The sequence below is a fragment of the Pleurodeles waltl genome, chromosome 10 (assembly GCF_031143425.1).
Source record: "Pleurodeles waltl isolate 20211129_DDA chromosome 10, aPleWal1.hap1.20221129, whole genome shotgun sequence".
In the NCBI taxonomy this organism is placed as follows: domain Eukaryota; kingdom Metazoa; phylum Chordata; class Amphibia; order Caudata; family Salamandridae; genus Pleurodeles; species Pleurodeles waltl.
The window spans coordinates 345179570-345206484 of NC_090449.1; the positions used below are offsets into that span (position 1 = coordinate 345179570).

At 46.9% G+C, this 26915-nt stretch overlaps 1 protein-coding gene across 3 annotated transcripts in view; it reads left to right on the forward strand.

Annotated features, from left to right (window-relative positions):
* Positions 1-26915, forward strand: part of ALG1 (ALG1 chitobiosyldiphosphodolichol beta-mannosyltransferase) — a 425029-nt gene that overhangs the window by 149718 nt on the left and 248396 nt on the right. For all 3 annotated transcript variants that reach the window (XM_069210576.1, XM_069210579.1, XM_069210577.1), the window contains exon 5: positions 5565-5654. In XM_069210576.1, coding sequence (XP_069066677.1) covers positions 5565-5654 — 90 coding nt within the window. The remainder of the gene's footprint in view (positions 1-5564; positions 5655-26915) is intronic.

The following is a 26915-nucleotide window of genomic DNA, read 5'->3' on the forward strand; positions in this document are numbered from 1 at the left end:
GGATTTGAACGAGCTGACCTGTCCCTGCCCATGCTGCAATCCGGGGGAAAGGGACACCCACCAACCGCCTCCAAGTGACTGTCTATGCTGATCTCCTCTGCCACCTGTGTCTCCAAGCAAGCGGTGTTTTGCCTGTGGCTTCCAGCACTGATCTGAGCCTTCCCAACGTCTGTGACAGCTGCTAGCTGCTTTTCAGTGGAAGGTGTCCTTTCTGCTCCCTGTTGCTTTGCTGTCGCTACTGTGACTACCTTTTCACTATGGGGTGCAATGCTTTAGACACGTCGGTCACCGGTGTGATGTGTGATCAAGCTGTGATATGGTGACCTATTGGGAAACAGCAGCGCTTTGATCATGTTTCTGAGGCCCCACCGTGTGCCCGGCATAGGAGGCTGGCCTGGTTTGTAGTGGGTACCAAAGGTACTTAAACCTTATACCAAGTCCAGTAATCCCTTATTACTGAAATGTAGTCAGTGTCAAGAAGCCAGGCTGTCTAGGGGTAGCTATAGCTGAGCAGCCGAGGCTTATCTAAGCATACATGCAAAGCTCTTGCAATACCACTGTAGTCATACAGTACTCACACACATGAAAGAAAATACTCAGTGTTACAAAAATAAAGGTACTTTATTTTTAGTGACACAATGCCAAAAATACCTTAGAGACTATACTTCCTTAGGAGGTAAGTAATATGCACAAGAATGCAGAAATAGCTGTAAAAACAGTTAGAAAACAGTGCAAATAGTGAAAATCACAATAGGTTGCAATGGGCCTAGGGGGAACACAAACCATATACTAAAATAGTCCAATACGAAAGTTGGTCTCCCACCTAGGCAAGTGTAGTGTGTAGAGGGGTGCTGGGAGTGTAAGGAAACACCAAAGATAAGTACTAGAACCCACCCCAGAGCCCAGAAAAACAGGAGTAAGTTTCCTAGAACACAGAAGAAGTTGTGATAGAAGATTATGCACGAACCAGAACAGACTGCAAGACACTAACAATGGATTCCTGGCCTAAAGACCTGTGGAAGAAGGGGACCAAGTCCAAGAAGCCCTGGAGTCCAGGGAGAACAGGAGCTCCTGCTAACCCGGATGAAGCTGCAAAAGAAGAACCACTGGTGAGAAGACAGTCAGTTATGCACCCAAGAAGACCGATGCGGGTTTCTGGTTGGTGCAGAAGATGTCCCACGCCGGATGGATGATTGCAGTCTGGTTTGTGTCACTGGATTCCGCCAACAAGCCTTGGAAAATGCAAAGCTCGCGGTTAGTGGAAAATGGCGCTGCGAGGGACCTGGTGGCCTCTACTGAGGAGGGTGAAACAGAGGGGGCCCTCAGCAACTCAGAGAGCCCTCAGAAGACCAGGCAGCACTCACAGGAGTCCCACAGCATGGGGACAAAGAAGGGGCAAATGCAGGACCACGCAGCATGACACAAAGGGATCCCACGCTGCCCGAGAACCACTCAGGAAACTTTGCGTCGCAAGAAGGAGTGCTATGGGCCAAACGGAGCTGTGCTGTGCACGAAGAACTTTGTGCAAGGTTGCACACAAGCCGTGGCAACTGCAAATCATACAGTGCACAGGACTACTGTATTGCATGGGGAGGCAAGCTCTTACCTCCACCAAAGTTGGACAGCTGGACCTCAGGACCGTCGGGAAAACTTCAGTCCACCACTCGTGTTGCTGGATCCACGTAATTCATCAGGAGAGGGGACCCACGCCACCGGTCGTTGTTGCAGAGGGGTGCCTACTGAAGCAGGGAAGTGACTCCTTCACTTCAAGGGAGATTCCTTTGGCCCTTCTGGTGCAGGCTGAAGACAGGCAGCCCTCGGAGGATGCACGACCTGGAAACAGTTACAGTTGCTGGCAGCAGCTGAAGATACAGTGTTGCAGAAGTCGTCTTTGCTTCTTTGTTGCAGTTTGTAGAGTTACTGGAAGGTCCTGATGCAGTACTGTCGGTAGAAGATGAAGTAACGTATGCAGAGGATTCCTGTTGGAGTCTTGCAATCCGAATCTGAGGAAACACCCAGAAGACAGACCTTTAATAGCCCTGAAAGGGGGATTGGTCAGCTACACAGGTAAGCACCTATCAGGGGAGGGCTCTGGCTACTCAGATGCTTCCAGAGTGCCCCACCACCTTGGAATCCAAGATGGTAAAACCCACGGACACTCTGGAGGAGCTCTGGGCACCACCCCTGGGGTGGTGATGGACAGGGGAGTGGTCACTACCCTTTCCTCTGACCAGTTTCACACCAGGCAGGGTCTGGGGGTCCCTGAACTGGTGTAGACTGGATTATGCAGGGAGGGCACCATCTGTCCCCTTCAAAGCATTTCCAGAGGCTCTGGGATGTTATTCCTCCCATGCCTGTTACACCTATTTCCAAAGGGAGACAGTGTAACACACCTCTCCCAAAGGAAATGCTTTGTTCTGCCTTCCTGGGCTTGAGCTGCACAAGCAACAGGAGGGCAGATACTTGTTTGTGAGGTGGCAGCAGCTGGGGCTGCCTGGAAAACCTCAGAGGGCTGGTATGGCAGTACTGGGGTCCACTGTGGAGCCCCAAGAGTGCATGGGATTGTACAACCAATACTAGAATCAGTATTGGGGTACAATTCCCAGTTGTTGGACACCTTACATGGCCATATTCAGAGTTATCATTGTGAAGCTGGACTTGGGTTTTGATCTATGTCCAGTGCACGCGTAAAATGTCATCCCCGCACTCACGAAGTCTGGGAAAATGGTCCTGGATGATATGGGGTTAGCCCTGCTAGTGCAGGGGTGGCCTTGCACACAGGTACTTTGCACCCAGCCTTTGGGATTGGAAGGCCTGACATATAGGTGACCTAAAAGTGACATGGTGCAGTGTAAATGGATGTTAAATGGTGCATGCACCATTTCACGCAGGCTGCAATGGCAGTCCTGCAGAAGCCTTTGCATGGGCTCCCTATGGGCGGCAAAAATAATGCTGCAGCCCATAGGGATCCCCTGGGACCGCAATGCCCTGGGTACCTAACTACCATATACTAGGGATTTATAAGGGGGCCCCAGTATGCCAATTTGGGCTGAAATACTGGGTTACCAGTATGAGGTGACAAATTTGAAAAGAGAGAGCGCATAAGCACTGAGGTCCTGGCTAGCAAGATCCCAGTGACAGTCAAACACACTGACAAACAGGCCAAAAATGGGGGTAACCATGCTAGAAAGAGGCTACTTTCTCACACCCGGGGGACACCCCGTGTACTACTTCCAGTGTTCTTGTGCGCAGTGCCCCGTTGCGCTAGTGTAGATGCTATCGCTGGCAGCTGTGGCAGAGAACATCTTCTCCTTGATGCATCCCTGTTTGGGTTTGCTGCGTCCATAGCGAGCTGTCTATTCAGGCTCCAGTTATGCCCATTGGGGTGCTCCCAAGTGAGCGGCTATCCCCCACACAGTTGCTTGGATGGGGTTGAAGGGAGGGGTTTGCAGAGCCTCTCCCTGTCCAGGGAAATGCATACTAATGCCACTTGCTTGACTCCAGGGTAGTGGTCTATCATTTCTTCTTCCAGTCCTCCAGGGTTTGCGGCTGCCCGACTGTGCCCTCCTCTTTCTGGTATCAGTCAGTGCACATTCTCTGCTCCTGCACTTATCTGGAAGGTATTTGTTGTGCCCCAAGATCACCTTCACAAACAAAACTGTGCTTTTCTGTTATTCACGCCCATAAGCCCGGGGGCCATGGTGAATTCCCAGGTTAACCTCCCTGGGCCGCTGTCTCGATCTAGGTAACACTCCCCCCCCATCTTTGCGCTGAGACTCTTGCTTAAGCCTGGATGTGAGGAGTGGGGGGCGTATTTCTTACTGAGGTCCATTGGTGTGAGACTTTTTCCTTGTAGTCGATGAGGGACAGTAAGCTGTGCCGTAACCCACCACCGGTGCACCGTGACGTCTCTGCCTTCCTCCGACTGTGGGCCCAGGCTGGGTGACAACTCCTGCCACCCTCTTGGAGGGGGGGTCTGCTCTGCCTCGCTCTGGGCCCCCTGGCCAGCACTGCCCCAACTGTGGTGCTGTGAGGAAGAGAGACCCGGTGCAGCCATGCCTACAGGAGCATGCCCCTCGGCCCCAATTGCACCGCCCCCCACCACCCCACCCTAGGTCTCCTCATTTTCACTGGCTGCTGTTTCTCTTCACTGGGCCAGGCACCAGGCAGATCCTCAGGCGCTCAAGGATGTAACTGACCGGTACTTGGGCAGGTTGCTTGACCCCCACTCGCTGCAGACTGTCTCTGTGCTCTAACCTCGCAACGCGGAGTAGGCCGCTGTTGGGTCTCAATTGCGTCACTCTTCGCTCTCTGCAAATCTTTCATTGTCATTCTGCAGCTGGCCCTCGCTGCGGTTCCACAGGAAATTGTTTGTGGCTACTTGTGTGCTAGGGCTGCTTACGTTTTATGGCTTGGTGCAGTATTTTGCAGGATGTGGAAGGATTATGGCGAACGGTAGCTGGGGGCTTTCGGTCCTGTCGGCCATGTTGCCTGGCCACATTTTTCGTTTAAAAAAAAAAAAAACAGTTTTTGTTTTAAGTTGTGGCAAAAGTTAAGCAATCTAGATCAAATGTGGGACAGACACTATGGGGGTCATTCCAATGTTGGCGGGCGGCGGAGGCCGCCCGCCAGAATTCCCCCCTCCGAAATACCGCGCCGCGGTCAAAAGACCGCGGCGGGTATTACAAGTTTTCCCCTGGGCTGGCGGGCGGTTGCTGAAAAACCGCCCGCCAGCCCAGGGGAAAACGACCTTCCCACGAGGATGCCGGCTCGTAATCGAGCCGGCGGAGTGGGAAGGTGCGACGGGTGCAGTGGCATCCGTCGCGTATTTCAGTGTCTGCAAGGCAGACACTGAAATACTTTGCGGGGCCCTCTTACGGGGGCCCCGCGACCCCCCCTACCGCCATCCTGTTCATGGCGGCTTTCCCACCATGAACAGGATGGCGGTAGGGGGGGTCGGAATCCTCATGGCTGCGGAGCGCGCTCCGCAGCCATGGAGGATTCACACGAGCAGCGGAAAGTCGGCGGGAGGCCGCTGACTTTCCGCTTCTGACCGCGGCTGAACCGCCGCGGTCAGAATGCTCGTTGGAGCACCGCCAGCCTGTTGGCTGTGCTCCCGTGGTCGGTGGCCCTGGCGGCCACCGGCCGCCAGGGTCAGAATGACCCTCTATGTGTGGTAGCAGTTAGACTTGAATCCTACATGCTGAGCCACAGTTTACAGCTGGGCCACAGATTGACATAAGATGCACAAGACACGTTAATCAGAAAGGACATTGTGGACTTGTAAGATGGATTTACAGTGATAAGTGAGAAACTTTGCCAGTATAATTTGGGATTGTACGTGAAGTACTTACTGTAAAGTCAAGATGACATTTATCCTTATTGTATAATATACATATACAGAAAATAATTTACGTTTGAGAAATTGTCTATTCTTTTTATAACTCTGACATGACCTAAACATAATTTTTGTAACCTTGCAGAAAGTAATTTACACCTTAGAAATTGTCTGTTCTTGTTTCAGCTTTGGCATGACCTAAACATATATTTTGTAACCTTTGCAGGTATGAAAAGATCTTTGGTCAGTTGTCCGACTTCAACTTTTGTGTGACAAATGCAATGAAAGATGATTTGCAGGAGAACTGGAACATCAAGTAAGTCTGAAATACCCTCTATTGGATTGTGATTTTAAATTGATCTTTACAGATTTGGAAACAATGAAAATCCTAATGGTTATTGTGAATATAAAAGTAGAAATTGTATGCTTTCAATCTGAGCAAGTAGGCATGACTATGGTTTTAACACAACTGCATAACTTGATTGTGGTAAATGTTTTGAAGGGATTTGACCACTGCTTACTGTCTTCAAATGAACTCAGTTGGCTGGAAGTATGGCTGTGGAGCTGTACTGTTGAGTAGAGAAGATCATATAAGAGAGTGAGACCCCTGTGTAAGAGGTTGACAGGGTTTAAACCAAGAGACACCAAGATATTTCAAGAGGGTTCTGCTTACTTCCCCGAGATGTGATTGGTAGATCTTGGCAGAACTGGAAAAAAACTATGTTTTGAATGGGAAAGAGCTTGGCTGAGAAGAGTGGAGAAATCAATGTTGAAAGCTGGTAATGTTGCAGCTTGAGTCATTATGCAGGTGGAGACTTAATTGTTTTAGTTCAGAAGAAGTCAGGTAGGTGTTTTCATCATAATTAAAAATTCACATATATACACATTTCATTCAAATTCGTTGTGTATTAAAACATTTAAAATAGTTTAAAGTATTTCTTTACTTTGCAAAAAAGCACATGCATATGATTGCCACTCCTCTACTAAAAAAAAGAAATATGGCGCCCAACCAAAAATGATAACTTACCACGCTTAGCAGTAGACATTTCAGTCAGCCTTGGGTAGCAACTTATTCATATATTACATGAATATCTAAGGATTACCTCACAGTTGTATGATCATGTCCCATATTAAACATAAAAGTAATCAGTTACTAGTAGTCATTAACTCCTGTGCCTCTCGATTGTATCTAACATTACAATATTGCAGTTTAAATATTTCTGTGAGCTTCTAAAGATTTATTTCAGGTGGCCTATCTTTGCTGTGACATTCAAATAAAAGGGGTTGTCCAGTTTTGGATCTTTCATAGATTTGCATACTTGTATATTTTGTTGATTTCAATGTGGGAGTGCCACAGTAATCTTCAAGCAGTAGTAAGAAAACCTGTAAACCGGGTTCTAGCCATGGCACTGTGACTTTAGTACACACTTCCTTCACTTGAAAAGACTCAAATTCCAGCCAGTGAGTTGAGAAAGTACTGAACTCCCGTAAACCACTATATGTCAGATTTTCTACCACTCATCGTGAGAGTACGCAGAGTTCTGCTCTGCCTTTTGATTCCTCAGTCTTTTCCATGCACATAGATTTTTCTTCAAGAAATTTGTCCTCAGATTTTGAGAAGACATATTGTCCAAGAAATTGATTTTACTTTTTGTTTAATAATAACTGCATATTTGCTTTTGCCAAGAAAGTCCTTTTCAAATCCTGTCTGGCATGTAGCAAGCTTGAGATCTAAATAGAATGTGATAGTTTGTTGCCGAGTTGGTGTCAGAAGGCAAAAACAGAGTTGCAACCTCCTCAGGGGATCCAGGGATGAATCAACACCTGGGCAATAACCCAAAAGGCTTACAGGCAATATTATACTGCTCCTGAAGAATCTATAAAGAAAGCACATTCTGTGCAAGGACTTTCCTTCCATTTCTGATGAGCTGGTGATGGCTATAGTAACCATACCTCGTTGACTCCATCGGCAACAAATACACTGATGTTGTCTTACACGAAAATGAAGAAAACAAGCATTGGCAATTCTAATCAGTTTTGCTCCTTTACATACAATTGAGATCGATTTGCATTTCTAGTGCTTGTTTGTTGTAGTCTATCAAGACTGATGTTGTATCTTACATATTTCAGCTGCAGCTTTTCATGTGACTGCTACGTGGCATTGAAAGCAGGGAAACTGGTGTTGTTTTAAAAGTGGCTCTTATTGCAGTGCTGCATTTGGAAGCGGAAGAACCACAATGTACCAAAGCATTATGTGAAAAGAGTAAATACTCTGCAAAGTAATTTTCTGCACTTTGAAAAGAAATAGGTAATTGCTTCAAATATTAACCCCTTCTGTGCCGTGGACGTAATGGTTACGTCCAACGGCACAGTGCTTATGTGCAGAGGACGTAACCATTAGGTCCTCGGCACTGAGCTCAGAGGGAGCGCTAACGCTCCCTCTGTGGGCTAAAAGTCAGGGATGGAAAGGGAAGCCCTTCCCCTTCCACCCCTGACCCCCCCAGTGACATCTGATGACATCAGCGCGCATTCGCGCGCTGACATCATCAGAGGCCACTTTCCCATAGAGCGATCGGAAGAGAAATGCAAAGCATTTCTCTTCCGATCATGTGATGGGGTCCCTGAGAGTCTTCAAAGGGAAACAAAGGAATTTCCTTCCCTTTGAAGTCATTCAGAGCATTTCAGAAGCCGGATCGTAAAACTATCTGGCTTTTGAAATGCCCACTTGACACCAGGGATTTATTTTTTTAAAGGAAAATGGTATGAGGGGCAAGGGTCGCCCCCAGGGGGGCAGTATTTTTCAAGGCCTTTTCTGCCCCCCCCCGGGGGCAGATCGGCCTATTGTTGTTAGGCCGATCTGCCCACAGGGAGGCAGAAACCACTAGGCGCCAGGGATCTTTTTTTGTTTTTTTAGAGTTTGGGAGAGACCCTTTAGGCAAGGGTCGCTCCCTAAGGGGCAAATTATATTTAGGCTATTTCTGCCCCCTTGGGGGAAGATCAGCCTATTTCTATGAGGCCAGTCTGCCCCCAAGGGGGGCAGAAACCACTAGACAGCAGGGAGTTTATATTTATATAGCAAATTCATGGAAGGGGAGCGACCCCTTAGGCAAGGGTCGCTCCCGGGGGGGGGGGGGATTTATTTTAGGCCATTTCGGCCTATTGTTATTAGGCCGAACTGCCCCCAGGGAGGGCAGAAACCTCTAGGTGCCAGGGATAGTTTATTTTGTTTTTTACAGGTGTGGAGCGACCCCTTAGGCATGGGTTGCTCCCCTGTGGGGCAAATTGTATCTAGACCATTTCTGCCCCCTTGGGGGCAGATCGGCTGATTTTTGTTAGGCCAATCTGCCCCCAAGGGGGGCAGAAAGCACTAGGCACTGGGGATTTTTTTTTTTTTTTTTGCATCAATTTCCCGCAAGGGGAGCGACCTGGGGGGGGAGGGGCAAATTTATTTTAGGCCACTTCTGCCCCCGCGGGGGCAGATCGGCCTATTGTTACCTCTAGGAGCCAGAGATAATTCTGGGTAACAGAACCTGGTCAGAGCCCCACAAGTCACCCCATCTTGGATTCTCCTAGGTGTTTAGTTTTCAAAACTGCGCAGGTTTGCTAGGTTTCCCTAGGTGCCGGCTAAACTAGAGGCCAAAACCCACAGCTAGGCACTTTGCAAAAAACAGCTCCGTTTTCTTTGTGAAAATGTGATGTGTCCACGTTGTGTTTTGGGACATTTCCTGTCGCGGGCGCTAGGCCTACCCACGCAAGTGAGGTACCATTTTTATCGGGAGACTTGGGGGAACACAGAATAGTAAAACAAGTGTTATTGCCCCTTGTCTTTCTCAACATTTTTTCCTTCTAAATGTAAGACGGTGTGTAAAAAAGAAGTCTATTTGAGAAATGCCCTGTAATTCACATGCTATTATGGGCACCCCGGAATTCAGAGATGTGCAAATAACCACTGCTTCTCAACACCTTATCTTGTGGCCATTTTGGAAATACAAATGTTTTCTTGATACCTATTTTTCACTTTTTATATTTCAGCAAATGAATTTCTGTATACAAGGTATAGAATGAAAACCCATTGCGAGGAGCAGCGAATTTATTGGCTCTGGGTGCCTAGGGTTCTTGATGAACCTACAAGCCCTATATATCCCTGCAACCAGAAGAGTCCAGCTGAAGTAATGGTATATTGCTTTCAAAAATCTGACCGCAGGAAAAAGTTACAGAGTAAAAAGTTGAGAAAAATGGCTGTTTTTTCCATCTCAATTTCAATATTCTTTTATTTCAGCTGTTATTTTCTGTAGAAAACAATTGTAGGATCTACACAAATGACCTCTTGCTGAATTCAGAATTTTGTCTACATTTCAGAAATGTTTATCTTTCGGGGATCCAGCATTGGTTTCTCACCCATTTCTGTCACTAACTGGAAGGAGGCTGAAAGCACAACATTTTTTAAAAATGGGGAATGTCCCAGTAAAATGTAAAAATTGTGTTGAAAAATTGGGTTTTCTAATTCAAGTCTGCCTGTTACTGAAAGCTGGGAATATGGTGATTTTACCACTGCAAACCCTTTGTTGATGCCATTTTCAGGGGGAAAAAATCGAGCCTTCTTCTGCAGACCTTTTTTTCCCATTTTTGTGAGAAAAAAAAACAAATTCGCTGTATTTTGGCTAATTTCTTGCTCTCCTTCAGGGGAACCCACAAAGTCTGGGTACCTCTAGAATCCCAAGGATGTTGAAAAAAAACTACGCAAATTTGTCGTGGGTAGCTTATGTGAACAAAAAGTAATGAGGGCCTAAGCGCGAACTGCCCCAAATTGCCAAAAAAAGGCTCGGCACAGGAGGGGAAAAGGCCTGGCAGCGAAGGGGTTAAGAATGTTTACTTAATACATGAACATAAGTAAAGCCCATCGGAGCCTACTGGCGTTGTGCTCAGCCTGCAAAATCCCACAGAGGTGCGGTGTATTGTATTAAGAAATATAAGACACCAGAAGATATCCCAATCTAACCTACACAACTCCCCAAGAAAGACTCAGTGGTGATATGAGTACTGTGTACAGCCCGACGAGATAAAGAAGGCAGCCAAATGGACAACTATGGAAATGTGTGACATCATTAGCTGTCCCTTTCATCAGTGCAGTACTTTGACCATCCTAGGTCGCTATTTCGGACAGATGTTATGTGGTGTTGCACCATGTAGAGAAAAGTTGTCTTAACATGAAAAGGAAGACACTAAGGATATTCTAAGATGGGGCAAAAAAGCTGAATCTACCATTATAGATTTGCCCATAGATGTTGCAATGTGGGATTTCGACAGATGGCTAGTGCAGAAGTACTGCCTCAGACAGATGGCTGACATGTAGCTTGTCCTTATCTGAAGTTCTGAGATTAGTTCTTAATACGCATTTTAACTGCAAGTCTTTCTTTGGCAAAAATGTCCATAAGGCATTGCAGCTGATAGTGGCTGATATAGACATAGCAAGGCCCTTAGGATTATTGCACTTGATGCATCAAAAATCCTTTTGAGGAGCGAGAGCAAGAAGCCAGATCTACATTGGAAGGCAACAATCATATAGATACCAACCATTCAACCGCCCCCTCCCCCGCCCCCCAACAGGCACCTTCTTTACGATAACCCTGTTATTCGTAGCAAGAACAAAAGTATAGACTATCATTGTACCTGCCTCACCAAGCCTTAGCCAAGTCAAAGAGGTGGAAGACTGTAAGTCTAACTTTTTTTAAAACACATTTTATTGTGTTTTACATAACATACTTATTGTAAACATTGACATCTTCTCTGATAACATCTGGTTAGATTGGTTCATGAGTCATCTTCATAAACGTACAATTATCAACCCATTGAAACCACCATTAACTACCCTGCCTCCTCCCATCCCCCACATAAGTTAACTTAAGATTGCATAAATGTGTCTATTGCAGTCTCCGTCAATGGATGGGTTACAAGAACAGTGGAGTGTCTGTCACTGTTGTAAGGTTTCAGGTCCTAGCGCATGGCTGGCCATGAATGAGTTTACTGGTGATTTGGTTCTGAGTCTTTGAGGTTGCCCACGAGTGCTTTTCAGGCATGGGCACATGCAGAGTGCCAATCCCCCTTCTCGCCTCCCTCAGTAACACCCTCCCTTCACAGCCCGCCCATTTTTCCAATTCCCTATGCCACGTAGGTACTCGGAAAGAGGGAGGAGGTAGAAGGGAGGGGGAGGGCAGAAGATTTCCAATTGCTTGTAATTTCTCATTTTGACAGTACGTAATTCACGCCTTGAAATTTACCTGTGACCTTGGTTTTGGAAGTGTGTGGGGAAACAGCTTCCAAGACAATGGCTAGGTGAGCAAGGGACCACCTTTTCTATAACGTCTGCAGTCGTCCTTGTGATCTCCTCACAGAAAGTATGCAGCGAGGGGCAGGACCAGAGCATATACAGAAGTTCAGCTCCCACCTCTCTGAATTTCAGGCATACTGCGTCGGCTACTTGGAGGTATCTACTAATGCACCCTGAAGTGAGATATGCTCTGTGAAGGACGTAATAGTTAATTTAAATCTGGTGTTTCTAGATAACTTAAGGACTCTGTCTAGGACAGGGTCCCAATCTCTTGGTTATGGGGATACCTAAACCCCCCTCGCAGCTCACCTGTAACAGTTCCGGTGGCCGGTGCAGATCATCCCTTATCGCCCTATAAAGGCACAACCATATATTGGCAGCTCTTTTGTATCTGTAGTTCAGAGGTACCAGTGTTCCAGTGCAACTCCGTTGTGACCGCTCGATGGAGGAAGAAGTGGCCCTGCGGAATATTGAAATCTGAGCGGAATTCTTCAAATGGAAGCAGTTCTGTCATTCTAAATAGGTCTCCCACTAATGTTGCAGCTGCCCATTCTTCAAGCCCCCCCACACACACACACATTGTCCCCCATGCAGCAGTTCGCTAGTATAGTGATAGGCATATCAGGGTATTAAGGGATTTTTCTGCATGTTTTTTTTTTTTTAAAGTATTGGTTCCAGCACTTAGATATCACTTGGAACTCCTGGCTGTCCTCAACTGAAGAGCGCTCAACCCGTAGCAGTACTCCGGTTAGATCGGGAAGCCATGGCACAAATGGCCCCAAGACATTGTCAACCTTTCGAGTTGGGCTGTGAGATAATATGCCTTAAAGTCAGGGACTGCTAATCGTCTGGCACTGCAGTGCAGATAACACCGCTCTCCTGTGACCTGGTCCCCATATAAAAGTGGTTACCAAGGAATCAAGTTCTCAGAACATTGCAAGAGGGATCCAAATTGGGAGTGTACCAAAGATGTACAGCAGACGTGGGGATGCAACTATCTTTAGAAGAGCTATGTGCCCCGCTGCTGAAAGCGGTAACGTTTGCCAAAACTCCATGTTCGACCGAAGTGATCTGATATCCAGACCCACGTTTCCATCTAGAAGGACAGCATGTTCATGATAAACCTTGACTCACAGATAGGACAGGCATCTAGGCTCCCATTGTCATAGTTCCAACCGCTCCAGAGGTCGGTCTGATGCTGTTGAGAATAATATAGATTTCTGCCAATTTACTTTCAGGCCCAATGAGTAACTAAAGCGCTCCAACATGCCCATGGCCTCCTCTAGGTATTCTTTTGTATATCCCAATTCTAATAGGTGATGGAATTTCTGTTTTTTCAGAAAATGATCTGAAATCATATCTGACCTTTGGGTCCTGTACATGTTGAGGTTTGGAAGTACTCTTAAATTTATCCAACTCCCATCTTTAGCGCCATCACTCAGTCAAACTTCAGTGCCTCCCAGTGCAGAAGACCAGAATTCCAACCATGCCATTGTTAACACGTCCCTTTATGACTATTTTATTCACTATGGGACTCATTTTAGGCCAATGAATCTTTCAACCCTGGTTGAAGACACCTTAGGACGAGATAACTAATCAACATGTCAATCAATATATCAATCACATCATCAATATTCACCATAATAAGACAATTCAGATTAATCAAGGACATTAATAAGACTCAGAAACCACCATGACCTTTCAGTCATGAATAACCACACCAGTTTAGTACGATTTTGTAATGTTTATTCCCTATTGATTACAATTCTATTACTAAGTTTATTAGTCTCAAAACCATGAAACACATTAGCATTGTCGCAATATGGCAACTCTGATAAGATTTCATCAAAGCAAGGATCACGAATATTAGAACATAGCACAACGTCAACATAGGTTATCCTTAGCAGAGTATCGTTAGCACGTTATTCAACAAAGCATAGATTCAGTCATTTGTCTATTTGCGTCCGTTTAATGAACCCCTTAACTAACCTTGAATTAGCATTGGCATGTTGGGCTTCATGCAGAACAATTTGGTAACACCAATTTGGAAAACATCTAGCTATGGTCTCTGTCAAAAGAAGCAGTTGGTACCTAGAAAGGAAAAGCAAAAAGACAATTACAATTTCATTATTCACCCTCTGTATTTGGTCAGCATACAGATTCAGTCTTCGTCCTCAGGTCATCAGTTAATTCGCCATCAGCCAAGAATTGAGCACAGTTCGGTAAGGCATGGTAAAAGGGTACTTCCCTCATAAGGAGGTAAAGTATGAACGGGCAAGGTAAGGCAAGGATGGTTTGAAGAACCAAACAGCAAAGTCTCTAGGCAGAGTGACAAAGTGTCTGGGTCATAGCAAAGTTTGCAATGGCATCTCCCCTCTCTAACTACCAATGGCTCCTCGTGTCAATGGTTTTTATCCCTTTTCTGTTGTACAATCCCCTAATTCCTGATTGGATAGGGTTGGCACCCCACTATCTCCATCCAATGGGTTTCCAGTGAGTTCATCAAAATTGTCACCCCATAACAGTTCTCACGTAGTTTATTGGTTCTTATGATTGACGTCTCCAGCGGGTAGAATGTCCGGTATGATTTCATACCATTGTGGTCCTTTTCGCATCATCAGTCAGTGGTTTCATTGTCTGTACCGGTTCAGGCGACCTTGTACCTGCGACTAGTCTACACTGTTGCATTCAGCAAGAATGTTTCCTTGAGCAAGTAGAATTTCATGAGAACGGATCTACTACAGTTACACTCATCTTCTAGCTTTTGGAAAAGTACGAGTTTATGTCCTTCAGCAAGTCAGCACACTGCACGTTAGAAAAACACATTTAATATGAAACCGGGCAGCTAGACCACGACTCATGCTAACTAAGGCCTAATGATTTATTTGCAGAACTTTAGCATATAACCCTTAACATTTAGTGTAAAACCATACATTAACATATTAATTCTACATCATTAGTCAGTTTTCATTAATCATTGTATATATTGGCGGCCACTCCCCGTGGGCACAATTCAAGCACACGTTTAGTAAAACACATCAATACGTTTTCTATGCGGCATTATTATGCATTAGTTCTTAAGCATTTCATGTTAATTTCTTAGTATATAAGCTACGCTCTCTCACCATAAAAATAAAGTTACATGTTGTTCACAGGTCAAACAGAAATGTGGGATTTAATTCCAGGTTCTTACTGGTGAGAAAGAAAACGTTTTACGATTGGAGACCAATATTAGTACTTTGAAACCAAAATGTCCACTAGGAAGAAACCATCTTCTCACATTCTAGACTTTCTTTAGCTCTTGAAGACATGTTTGACCAAAAAGGGGCGGCAATGAGAGCGTTCCTTTTTGCTTTTTTCAGACCCTGGATCAAGGAAACGAATTCCTACAGGAGAGAACCTCTATCAGCCATAATTGGCCTTCCAAGCATAAATTAAAAAGTTCTTTAGCAGTAAAACCTGACTCAAAGGACACCAGACATGTATCCTGATTAATGGTTGATCTGTGGTAAAAGATTCTAGAGATCTTCAAGCTGCTCTTTCTGGAGGAGTTGTTCCAGACAGAAATTTGTATTCTGACTCTTCAGCCTCTGACATTGCTGCACTGTGCCCTCTTGGTGACTGTTCTGTCTAAAACACTTTGATTGTCTGACATTGGAGCACCAGACATCTATTGCTAGCTCCATAAAGTTGGCTCCCCATTAGATCTTACTCCACCAAACTTTTGGATATGGACAAATTGGTACTCTCTCAGCCTCTGCTGAGGTTTGCAATGGTTCTATTACCAATGCATAGATAGCCCTTAGAGTTGAAACTCTACTGTTGGTTGTTGGTGACCTGAGAATGGCAGCTGATAAGGCAGCTCCAGCTGGATTGGTACTCCTTGATATGTCCATTGCATTCAACACTGCGTCTCTTTGAGAAATCGGGTTATTGACTGAGGGAGGTGGGAGCCCCATTCAGGCAATAACCACAATCTTAATCAGGGTGTACCACCAAAGTCACTGAATTCACTTGTGCTTAACCCTCTGGTAGCTTGGCACAAAGCAGTCAGGGTTAACTTAGAGGCAAAGTATAAAGTATGGATGCAGCACACAAACAGTAATAAAGTGAAAACCCATACAAGAAAATTCCAAAACCAATTCAGAAAAATAGAGAACATTTTAATTAATAAAATGATGCCACAAAGACTAAAAATCCAATCAGTAGAAACAGAGATATTCAGTTTTAAAGTTTTAGGTCGATATAGTGCCTAAAAGCACAAAGTGCCACTCGCAGTCATCTGGTTTTACCTGAAAGGGGAATATTGCAAGTTTCGGGCGATCACAATGGAGCGCAGTTCGGATATTGGGACCAGGTTAGTCCCACTAAAAGTTACTTTCTCAGAGTCCGGCGAGAAAGGTTCTGTTTGCATTGGAGGAGGCCATGAGGAGCATGTAGGGCATTGCATATAGTCAGTGTAGCTCGAAAAGCAGGCCATGCAACTTGATCCGTCATCACTAGAGCACAAAGGTCCAGTATGGTGTTGCAGAGAATGGTTGCTGGCGCTTCGCATTGGTGGTCACTATGGGCTGTCATTGCTGTAGTGTAATGTGCAAATCTTACATTGTCAATTATTACGGCTATCACTGTAGTGCAAAGAGTCAGGTTCAGTGGAGCTTTGCATCAGCAGTCATCGCGGGCAGCCGAGTTTGCGGTCGTAAATAACCCAAAACGTCAGAATTTCAACTGTCTTCACAAGGGTAGTTTATCTAATGCCAACCAAGGGTCCAGAACCTGAGGATGCCCCCTTTTGGGGATCAGAAACTCACTTCAGAGGCCAGCGGGGCTCAGGCAGGTCAGCTGGGCAGTTGCAGGGAGGAGTCTGAAGCCTGTTGTATTCCTATAGCTCAGACAGCAGGTCAGCCAAATGACCATTGGAGTCACACAGGTAAACTGGGATGAAGAGAGCAGGTTCAGTTGCCCTTCCCAGAGAGAAGCAGCAAGCCCTCTGGGGGTCAAGGCATTTCTTAAGCAGCCAGGATGTCCTCAGAGGAACAAGGTAGTCCTTCTTCTCTAATGTCCATAGATCCAGGAGTACACTGAAGGGTGGCTGTGGCGGTCCATTATTTATACCTGATGCCAGCCTTTGAAGTGGGGGGATTTCCCTTGCTACCCCTATGTCTGGTTATGGAAAGTTCCTCCCTTACTCTGCCAAGGCTCAAAGAAGTCTGAGGTGACAGAAGACTAGTGTTAAGTTCCTTTGCGTCGATTGTCAAAGTTTCTTGTATGTCTGCTGGAGGCATGCCCTTTGAAGTGTAAGTGGGGCAGGGAGCAGGTCCATCCTCATTTGTCCTGGCAGGATGGCCCATCTTTTCATCAGTCCCCCTTTTCTCTCTCTGTATGAGTGGAAACCCAAATCCCAGCAGCGGAGCCATTCACAGTCATGTGACCCAGGACACTAGTGGCAGGCACAAATGATTAGGAAAATGCTAACTTTCTCAAAGGGACATTTTCAGAATTGTGACTTAAAATCCGACTTTACCATTAAAGAAAATTTTAAATTACAATTAATGTGAGCCTAAACATGAATTTCTACATATTAACATTAAAAAAATAAGCACTCATTAAATGTAATAAAGCATCCAAAAGTACGTCTATGAGTGGGATAGGCCTTACAGTAGTACAAAATTTAGGAGCCTTTCACTACCAGGAAATGTAAAAACTAAAACGACATGCCCTACTTTTTTAATACAGTGCACCCTGCCATTTGAGCCTTTAGGGCCTACTTTAGGGGTGACCTACATATATTAAAAAGGAAGGTTTAGGGCTGACAAAAGGTGTATTTTGGGAGGCGGAAATGGCAGTTTAAAGCTGCACTTCTACCTATAATGGCAGGCCTCAGACATGTTTTAAATTGCTACTTCAGTGGGTGGCACAATGAGTGCTGCAGGACCACTAGTAGCATTACATTTAGAGGCCCTGGGTACATTTAGTACCATGTATTACCGTACCATATGCCGGTCAGGTGTAGGCCAGTATTACTATTTGTTACAGAGAGAGCACACACACTTTAGCTCTGGTTAGCAGGGGTGAAGTGCACAGAGTCGCCTTTCTAACAAATATGAAATAAGAAAACTGGAGAAGTGAAGGCAAAAAAAGTTTGGTCTTAACCCTGCAGAGAGGGCCAGGTCCAACAATCTCACTCTTCGTTTAACTAGACCCGCGTCACACCAATATCAGCGGTGTAAATTCTATCTAGAGTACAGACATTAAGCAGTCTACTTCCCTCGTTTTTGGTGTCCGCTTACAAGATAGTGGTTCAAGGCATTCGGCCAGGGCCTGCGTTAAGCCCAACCCTGTTTGACAGCTATATGAATCCTTTGGCTACATTAGTGAGGTCCTTCAGTGTCACCTGTATGCGTTATGCAGATGACACCCAGTGAATAACTACCTTCGACAGGAAAGGCTAAAGTTTACATAAATGTGATGGATGGAATGTTTGAATTAATCTCAGCCACTGGTAATATCTCGGAGCCACATTCCAGTTTACCATTATATAATCAGTCTTGACCTTGCTCCAATGGGGACAGTCCAGCCTGCACTCCCAAGCCTGATCCTCCCCGAACAGAAGTACCCAAGCACTCTTTTCATGCTATTTAGGGCTTATCAGCCCGGTATCGCTTGGTTCTAGTGACACAGGGCCTCATTACGACTTTGGCGGTCTTTTCCTAAGACTGCTGAAGCCGCTGCAGCCAGCAGACCATCAGTGCTGGTGGTCTGCTGACCGCCATATTAGGAGTCATTGGATGACTTCTGCCCCTTTTCTGAAGAGGTGGTTGCATCGCCAGCACCGCCACTTCACAAAGACTCTACCCGCCATATCACGAGCTGTAAACAGCTTGGTGGAGTCTTGCTAGTGTGGTGGTGCTATCGATGCGAAACCGAAAGGACCCATCCCCTTCCGGACAACCAGCTCGCCGGAAAAAGTAAGTAGATCGTCAGGGAGAGAGAGTGGCATGTGGGGGGGGAGAGGAAAGTGTCTGTATGAGTGCGAGTATGCAGGGGAGTGAATGCGTGTATGCGATTGAATGTGAATTGATGAGCGCGTGAATGGGGGTGTCTGAGTGTGTGTTTGCGAGCGAGGGGGGGTGTCTGCAGTATGCGAGTGAATGGGGGGGGGCTGTGTGAATGTATGCGTATGCCAAGGGGTGTGTATGTGAATGCGTGCATGAAGAGGTGTTTGTAAATGTGTGGATGGGTGTGGGGGGAGTGTCTGCATGTGTGTGGGGGTGTGTGAGCCAGCAACAGGAATGGGGGATTCCCATCGCCAGGTGCCTTACCACCAGGGTTTCCGTGGCAGGGTGACCGCCACAGACAGTCTGGTGGTCTGCAGTCTTGTAATCCAGCCGGCAGGCTGAGGCCTGCTGCCGGTTTGGAGGTGCTCACCGCTGGCCGTGTCAGTGTGAATGCACCAACTGGCCAGGTGGCGTTAGGGAGGTTTAGCTTCTGCCAAACCCCATAACTTGTGATGTGGCGGTCTTTACTGCTGGGACTGCGGTGGTAAGACCGCTCCAGTGAGGCTGGAGGTCTGATGACCGCCAACCTCGTAATGAGGGCCACAGTGTGCACAGGACCCTTATCTGCAAATTCGTCCCGCTTAGGGCGACACACTGAAGTATACAAAAAAAGGACAGATTAAGTGTGTGAATTAATCTCAGATACTGGTAATTACTCAAGGCAGATCCCAGTCCATCCTTATTTTTTACGCCAGGCCACCTCAGTATGAACACAGCAAATCGATCTTGACCATGCTCCAGTTGGAATAGTCCAGCTGAACTACCAACCAACCCAGGACCGGTTTTGCCCGAGTAGGGTCTGGTTAGCCAGGTAAGGATCAGCTCTGCTGGCGATATTCCATTCCTGCATGACCGCGGTTTCCCCTTGTTTACGACTAAGTGCTCTAAAGTTTGACGCCGCAAGACCAAAGTGCCCTAATCCTGCCAGTCTTTCAACCTACTTTCCGGCCTCCATGTTGGTCCGACACTCTCCAAATCCAGCAAATACTGTAAAGAAAGAATTTAGGGATTTACTTGAGGGACAACCTGTCCCTGGAAAAACAAGCCCTCCTCCTTGTTTTCTTCTGCTGATGATGTTAAGGAAAATAATCCCACTTCTTCCCTTTCAGGCTTGTCATATTGTGTCCCAGGCTACTATTCTTAGTAACCTTCATTACTGTAACTCTCACTTTTTGTCTGCCCCTTGTGTTTTTGTAGGCTTTAACGTATCCAAAATGCAGTGGCTAAATTAGCCCTAGGTAGGCCCGAACATGCCTTTGCAACTCCTGCTCTTGACACTCTGCCTTTTCTCCCAGTGGCAAAAGGATCATATTCAAATCCCCCTATCTCGTGCATACTGGCATTTATCAGTCTGGATTGTTCTACTGGAGAAAAAACAGGGGTGCGGGTGGTGGAGGATAACGGGACTGTTTAAAAAATATATATTTAGCGACCATCTTCTGTGCATTATACTATTTGTAGTCCATCTTTTCCATTCTAAAATCAAGACAACAAATCCCAGAATGCAAATAATAAATCTGGATCTGATGAGCCATACGCTCATGGAACTGGAAAATTTAAGAGTTTTTTTTAAATTGTGAAACTGCATATCGCACAATGCAGTCAAATGTTAGCTAACGAGCCAGTGTAGTGTTTTCACAAAGCATGAAAGCTTGGCAGCTAAACCCTGAGCTTTTTCTTCCTTGCTAGGTTAGGGCTGATGGTGTATATTTTGCCTATTATTTTGTTAAAATGGGTAATGTGGGTACTATTCAATTTGCCTCTGGCCCGCCAATTCAAGCGTGATAGGGGTTTACACATAAGTCAAAAACATTAATAAAACCTGTCTGCCAATACGTTAAAGTGAAACCAGTAAACAGATTGGGGGCTATATTAAAACCACCTTAGGTAGCTGCCTTGTGGATTCACCACATATGACAACAAGACAAAGCCACATTTAGGACAAAAGGTATTTAAAAAAAAAAAAGACCTTCTCCTAGGGAAGAGGGAGTGGTGGAAAAAATGAAAATGTAATTTTGCTTGGGACTTCGAAAAACCCTTAACTAGTTACTCAGAAATTCTTTATATACCACATCATTTTACGTTTCATCTCTCCTGTCTGTCAGACATCGACCTGCAGCGATGTAATGCTATTTTATCTAATGTCTGATAGGTCATTGAATGTTAAACCAGAGAGGGTGGTGCAACAACAGTTATGTGCCCATTACATAAAATAATAAAAATAAAAAAAATCGGACGGGAGGGAAGGTGGTGGGGGCGAAGAAGAAACAGGGACGTGCGGGTTGGTGGGAGGGAAAGTAACCGGAAGGAGGCCCTGGAGAAGTCAGAACTTTTTAATGTATTTCAGTATTTTACTTTTCATCTCTCCTGTCTGCCAGCCCCTGCCATGCAGCAATTTAATGCTTACCTTACGGTGGCGTAAACCCCTGTTCAAAAAAGCAACATAGCATTTTTGGTTGCTGGACACCTATTGGATGTCCGATAGGTCACTGAATGTCAACTGCAGAGGGCCACTCCCACAAACATTACTGTGCCCATTACACAAAATAAAGAAGAAAAAAAGCAGATTGGAGGCAAGGTGATAAGTGGAAAAGAAACAGGGATGGGAGGGGTAAAAAGCAACTAGGGGGTTGGCTTGGGGGCAGAGAAGAAAGATTTTTAGAAAAAAGCACCCTTACGTGGCCAGCGATGGCTGGGTCACAGTTTTTTTGTTTTTTTGATAGTACTTGAATCACATCCCAAGCAGTGGATGGCCACCAGAGGGACACTAATGGTAAAAAGCAACTAGGGGGTTGGCTTGGGGGCAGAGAGGAAAGATTTTTAGAAAAAAGCACCCTTACGTGGCCAGCGATGGCTGGGTCACAGTTTTTTTGTTTTTTTAATAGTACTTGAATCACATCCCAAGCAGTGGATGGCCACCAGAAGGACACTAATTTAAGTTATCTAATCTATGCTTGGTTCATTCGGCAACAAAAGAAAAGGAAGTCACGCATGGCAAGCACTGCTCAATTAGAACAGCAAAGAAGAGTGACAATGTTGAAAATGAATGGTAAGCAGTTGGAGGGTTTCAGTCCCATTATAGAATGCAAACATGTTGCAAGCGAGAGTACATGTGCTAGCACATGCTCATACAAGCAAGACCTAAAAAGGTGCCATGCCGCTGGATACTTACACCCCTATCTTGTCCCACCAGTATTGGTAGATATACTTACCCAGTCTTTCAGAGACATAGGGGGTCATTACGACCTCGGTGGACTTTTCGCAGGACCGCCGAGGTACCGCCGTGCTGAAGACCGCCAGTGTTGGCGGTCTTCCGCGCCGCGTATTATGACCGCTGGCAGCCGTCCTTTTACGTACGGAAAGCCGCCAGCAGCCATACTGGCGGACGGCGGGAAAGTGGAGGTTGCTCAACCGCCACGTCAACAGAACACCACCCACTGAATCACGTCCCATGATTCGGTGTGGCGGTGTTCTGGTGACGGTGTTCTGGTGGCGGAGCTGCCCCCATGGATCCCGTCCCCTCCCGGACGATCAACGGACAAGGTAAGTTGATCGTCCGTTAGGGAAGGGGATGGGGGGTGTTGTGTGCGTGCATGGGGGGGTGCGTGTGGGAGTGTAGAGGGGGTGAGTGAGTGAGTGTATGCGTGCAGGGGGGTGTTGTGTGTATGGGAAATGTGTGCGGGTCAGACGGTGTGCATGTCTGTGTGCGGATATGTGTTGTCGGGGTGTATGTGTGCGTGTACGGGTGTGTGTATGTGTATGTTGGGGGTGTGCGCGCGTAGGGGTGTGTATATGTGCATGTTCGGGGTCAGGGTGTGGAGGGGGGTGTGCCACCTTTGGGGTGTGGGGGGAGTGGGGGCAGGATTCGTGGGGGGTAGCGGGGGTGGGGAAGACCCCTATCAGTGCCAGGGAAGAATTCCCTGGCACTGATAGTGCCTACTGCCATGGATCTCATGGCGGTTCCCAACCACCCGAGATCCATGGCGGTTTCCGCGCCGCGTATTATGACCGCTGGCAGCCCGCCGTCCTTTTATGTACGGAAAGCCGCCAGCAGCCATACTGGCGGACGGCGGGAAAGTGGAGGTTGCTCAACCTCCACCGCCACGTCAACAGAACACCACCCACTGAATCACGTCCCATGATTCGGTGTGGCGGTGTTCTGGTGACGGTGTTCTGGTGGCAGAGCTGCCCCCATGGATCCCGTCCCCTCCTGGACGATCAACGGACAAGGTAAGTTGATCGTCCGTTAGGGAAGGGGGTGGGGGTTGTTGTGTGCGTGCATGGGGGGGGAGCGTGTGGGAGTGTAGAGGGGGTGAGTGAGTGAGTTTATGCGTGCAGGGGGGTGTTGTGTGTATGGGAAATGTGTGCGGGTCGGACGGTGTGCATGTCTGTGTGTATGTGTGCGGATATGTGTTGTCGGGGTGTATGTGTGCGTGTACGGGTGTGTGTATGTGCATGGTGGGGGGTGTGCGTGCGTAGGGGTGTGTATATGTGCATGTGGAGGGGGGTGTGCCACCTTTGGGGGGTGGCAGGGGGGTGGGGGGAGTGGGGGCAGGATTCTTGGGGGGTAGTGGGGGTGGGGGAGACCCCTATCAGTGCCAGGGAAGGAATTCCCTGGCACTGATAGTGCCTACCGCCATAGATCTCATGGCGGTTCCCAACCACCCGAGATCCATGGCGGTATGCAGCGTGGCGGTCATCAGCTTGTAAGCAGTGTCTCGCTTAGGTATGCTCTTATATAGTTTGGGGATATCCTGCCATAGTTGCTCCCATTGTTTCTGGGAGATCTCTTCAGTGGTATCGGAAGACCATTGAGATTGGTAAGTGTGAGGTCGCACCTGGGTTTGAGTGCTGGATCACTTGGTAGGTGCATGAAATCAAACCCCTTGCCCCACTTAATGAGCGAACTAGAGTCTCGAAGGTAGTGAACTGCCATGTTGCCCCATGAGTGTTAGTGGGAAGAGTGCCCAACCCCTCAGTTGATAATACTGCAGTATGGACGATTCTGGAACCCAAAAATTCCATTTGCACTGGTCAAAGGACTTGATCTGTTCTCCCTCAGTGGGTGCGCAGTCTTCCGCTCTCCATGCTGAGAAGGATGGAGGCTGTAGAGGTGGCGTGAAATCTGGATTGCGGGTGAGCTGGGTGCTCGGGGAAGGGAAGGTGGTCAGTCCCCTCTTGAGGGCTGTTTTGAGCCAGACATTTAGGACTGTTTTGGCGGGGGTGGCTATACAGACGCTGCACAGTCTGCTGTGTTTAGGAATCCATGCCAGATGCCAGACTGGATAGCATCCCACTGCCGGACCCATGTGGAACCAATGCTTCTCACTTTCACGGATGCCCTATTCCGAAATATAGTGCAAGTGTGCCGTCCAGTACTATTCGAGGAAATTGGAGAATGCAAAGCCACCGATGATCTGGGGAGCATCAGTATAGTGTTGTAGAATCTTGCACCCCCCAATAAATGTGCATGTGTCTTTCTTGAGATGAAGAATAGCATCCTGGGAAATAGGAGTGGGTAGTGTCTGGAATAGAGATTTCTCAATAGTAAACACATTTTAACAGCGTAGAGGTGTCTAAGCCAAGATACCTGAAAGGACTTCCACCTGTGTAAATTTTCCAGGACCGAGCACCGATACTCCAGGCAGTTGGCCTGTGTCCATGATGTCAGAGAGCTAGTTAAGACCTAAATACTTAATAGAGCACTGAGCCCACTGGAAGGGAGTGAAGGCCCCCAGGGTAGGAAGGGCCAGTTAAGGAATTGTCAATGGCTTGAGATTTTGCCAAGTTAATTTTAAAACCGGAGACATTTTCAAATTGCGCTGGAACATGGTTCAGACCTGGGAGTGAGGTTGCTGGTTGGTTAAGCGTAAGCAAAAGGTCATCTGCCAATAAAGCTAACTTATGCTTCAGTCCTCCAGTGGGGATGCCCGTGATGTCTTATGTTCTGCGGATATTAATCCCCAGGGGTTTAACTGCTGGGATGTATAGTAGAGGCGAAAGGGGGCAGCCCTTCATGGTGCCCCTTGCCAGGTGAATTGGTGGTGAAGCTTTCCCATTAATACAAATTGTGGCCATGGGAGAGGCATAGTACTCCATTATCCTGGAGATCATGCCACGGCCAAAAGCGATTTTACTAAGAATCGCTTTTAGGAAGGGCCAGCTGACTCACTCAAAGGTTTTCTCTGCGTCCAGTGAGAACATGCAGGCATGGATGTTGTGGCGGTGGGCCTTTTCAGCTAGATGAGTGACTCTGCTGATGTTGTCCACTCCCTGCCTCTGACAGATAAAGCAGACTTGATTTGGGTCTATCTGGCCAGAAAGATATGGCTCTAGTCTATTTGCCAGAATGCTTGTGTAATTCTTGGTGCCCGTGTTCAGAAGAGGTTTTGGGAGATAGGATGCCCACAGGGAGGGATCCTTACCTGGCTTCGGGATAAGCACTATTTCTGCTGCCACCATAGTTATAGTGAGGCCCGTATCTACGTTAAATGTGTTAAATCAAGACAGCATATGGTCTTGAATATGAAGGAGGACATTGTGGTAGAAAGCCATAGGTAGATCTTTCGGGCCTGGGGTTTTGCCGACTGGTAGTTCCCTGAGGGCTCTCTGCAGGTCATCCAAGGTGTAGGGAGCTTCCAGGAATTCTGAGTGTTGAGGGTCTTAAGGGCAGACCTTGAGATATGAGTCTGTTTGCCTGGGAAGGGTTGTCCCCATTGTAGAGGATCTGATCGAATTTGTGGAATGTCTGCCACTTTTATGTTCTTTGGTAGCCCATGTCTAGTCCCAGAGTTTAAACTTAGGTATATGGGAATGTGGGAACGTGCAACTTTTTGGTGAGGTTAATGTGCAAGAAGGGTTCATACCTTGTCCCCTCCTTTGTAGTACTTCTGTTTCAAGACCAGCAAGGACCACTCAACCTTGTTCTTGCGGTGATAGCAGTGCTCCAGGGTTTTAATGTCAGCTGCGAGGCCCAACTTGATCATATTGGCTTCTTGTGTCCAGGCAATGGCGATAGAAGAAAGGGTGCCCTGTATAGTGGCCTTAAAACCGTCCCAAAGTCTGTGCCCTGAAGTCTCAGGCTGTGGGTTGGTGGCAAAATATGCAGAGATATATTTTTGGTTGTTGGCCACATCAACTGGGTCTCTAAGGAGTTGCTGAGGGAGATGCTATTGAGACTGGGATTGGGGGGGGGGCATGTTCTGGTCAGTGTGATCTCTAGGTGCGCGTGATCTCAAATGGATATGTCCAAAACGGTGGCGGAATCTAAGTCGCGCAGCAGGGTGGCAGTGAGGAAAAGGTAGTCAATGCGTGAGTAAGAGGTGTGGACATGAGAGTAAAAATAGTAGTCACGTACCCCTGGGTTCCTCTAGCACCAAGCGTCCACTAGACCCAAGTCTGTAAGGTCCTGCTTAAGAGCAGGGAGCATCACCCCATTCCCTGAAAGGATACAGCGCTCCGATCCATATTGGGGTCCCAAACCAGGTTGTCTGTTGGGCGCGTTTAGACCCTGTATGTTGGGAGATAAGAACTTTACGGGTAGAGCACTAGAAATGGGGATTAGAATTAAGTGAAGGCCTCATAAAGTGGCTAAGAATACACTGTAGAACCACCAGAGAGGCATGACAGCCAAGGAGGTGGGTACAGTCTGGAAAAGAAGGTGTAGGGAGAGGCGATGTGGGAGCCCAATATCGCTGGGGAGCAGAGGCTATAAGGCCAACCCAGCGCCTAGCATGTCAGTATCATGGGCTGGGGGTATCAAGTAAAAGGGAGGACACAGTATGACACGTGTCCTCAGCACGCAGGACAACCTAGTTAAAAAATTATTAAAAACAGATAAACATAAACATTAGAATGCTAACTGGGCCCTATTACTCCATTCAAGTCCATGAACTGCCAAAATGTCTGTGTGCAGGCTGTTCTGGAGAAGTCACTTTTCTAAGGGTTGAATCAAAGGGTGAACATGGAAGTATCAGGAGATCTCAACGGTCCCAGATCCCCGCTGCCAGCAGGTACCAGAACAGGGGCAGTGAGGGGGATTCATGAACATTCCAAGGAAGCAAAGCTGTTGGGACCAGCCACACCCGCGGCTGCAGGCTAGGTCCCAGAAAGTCGAAGAACAGGTTTAGTTATAGAGGCATGGGCTCCATGGATGTGGCGGTGGAGAGTGGTCCTCATGGCGCATACATGG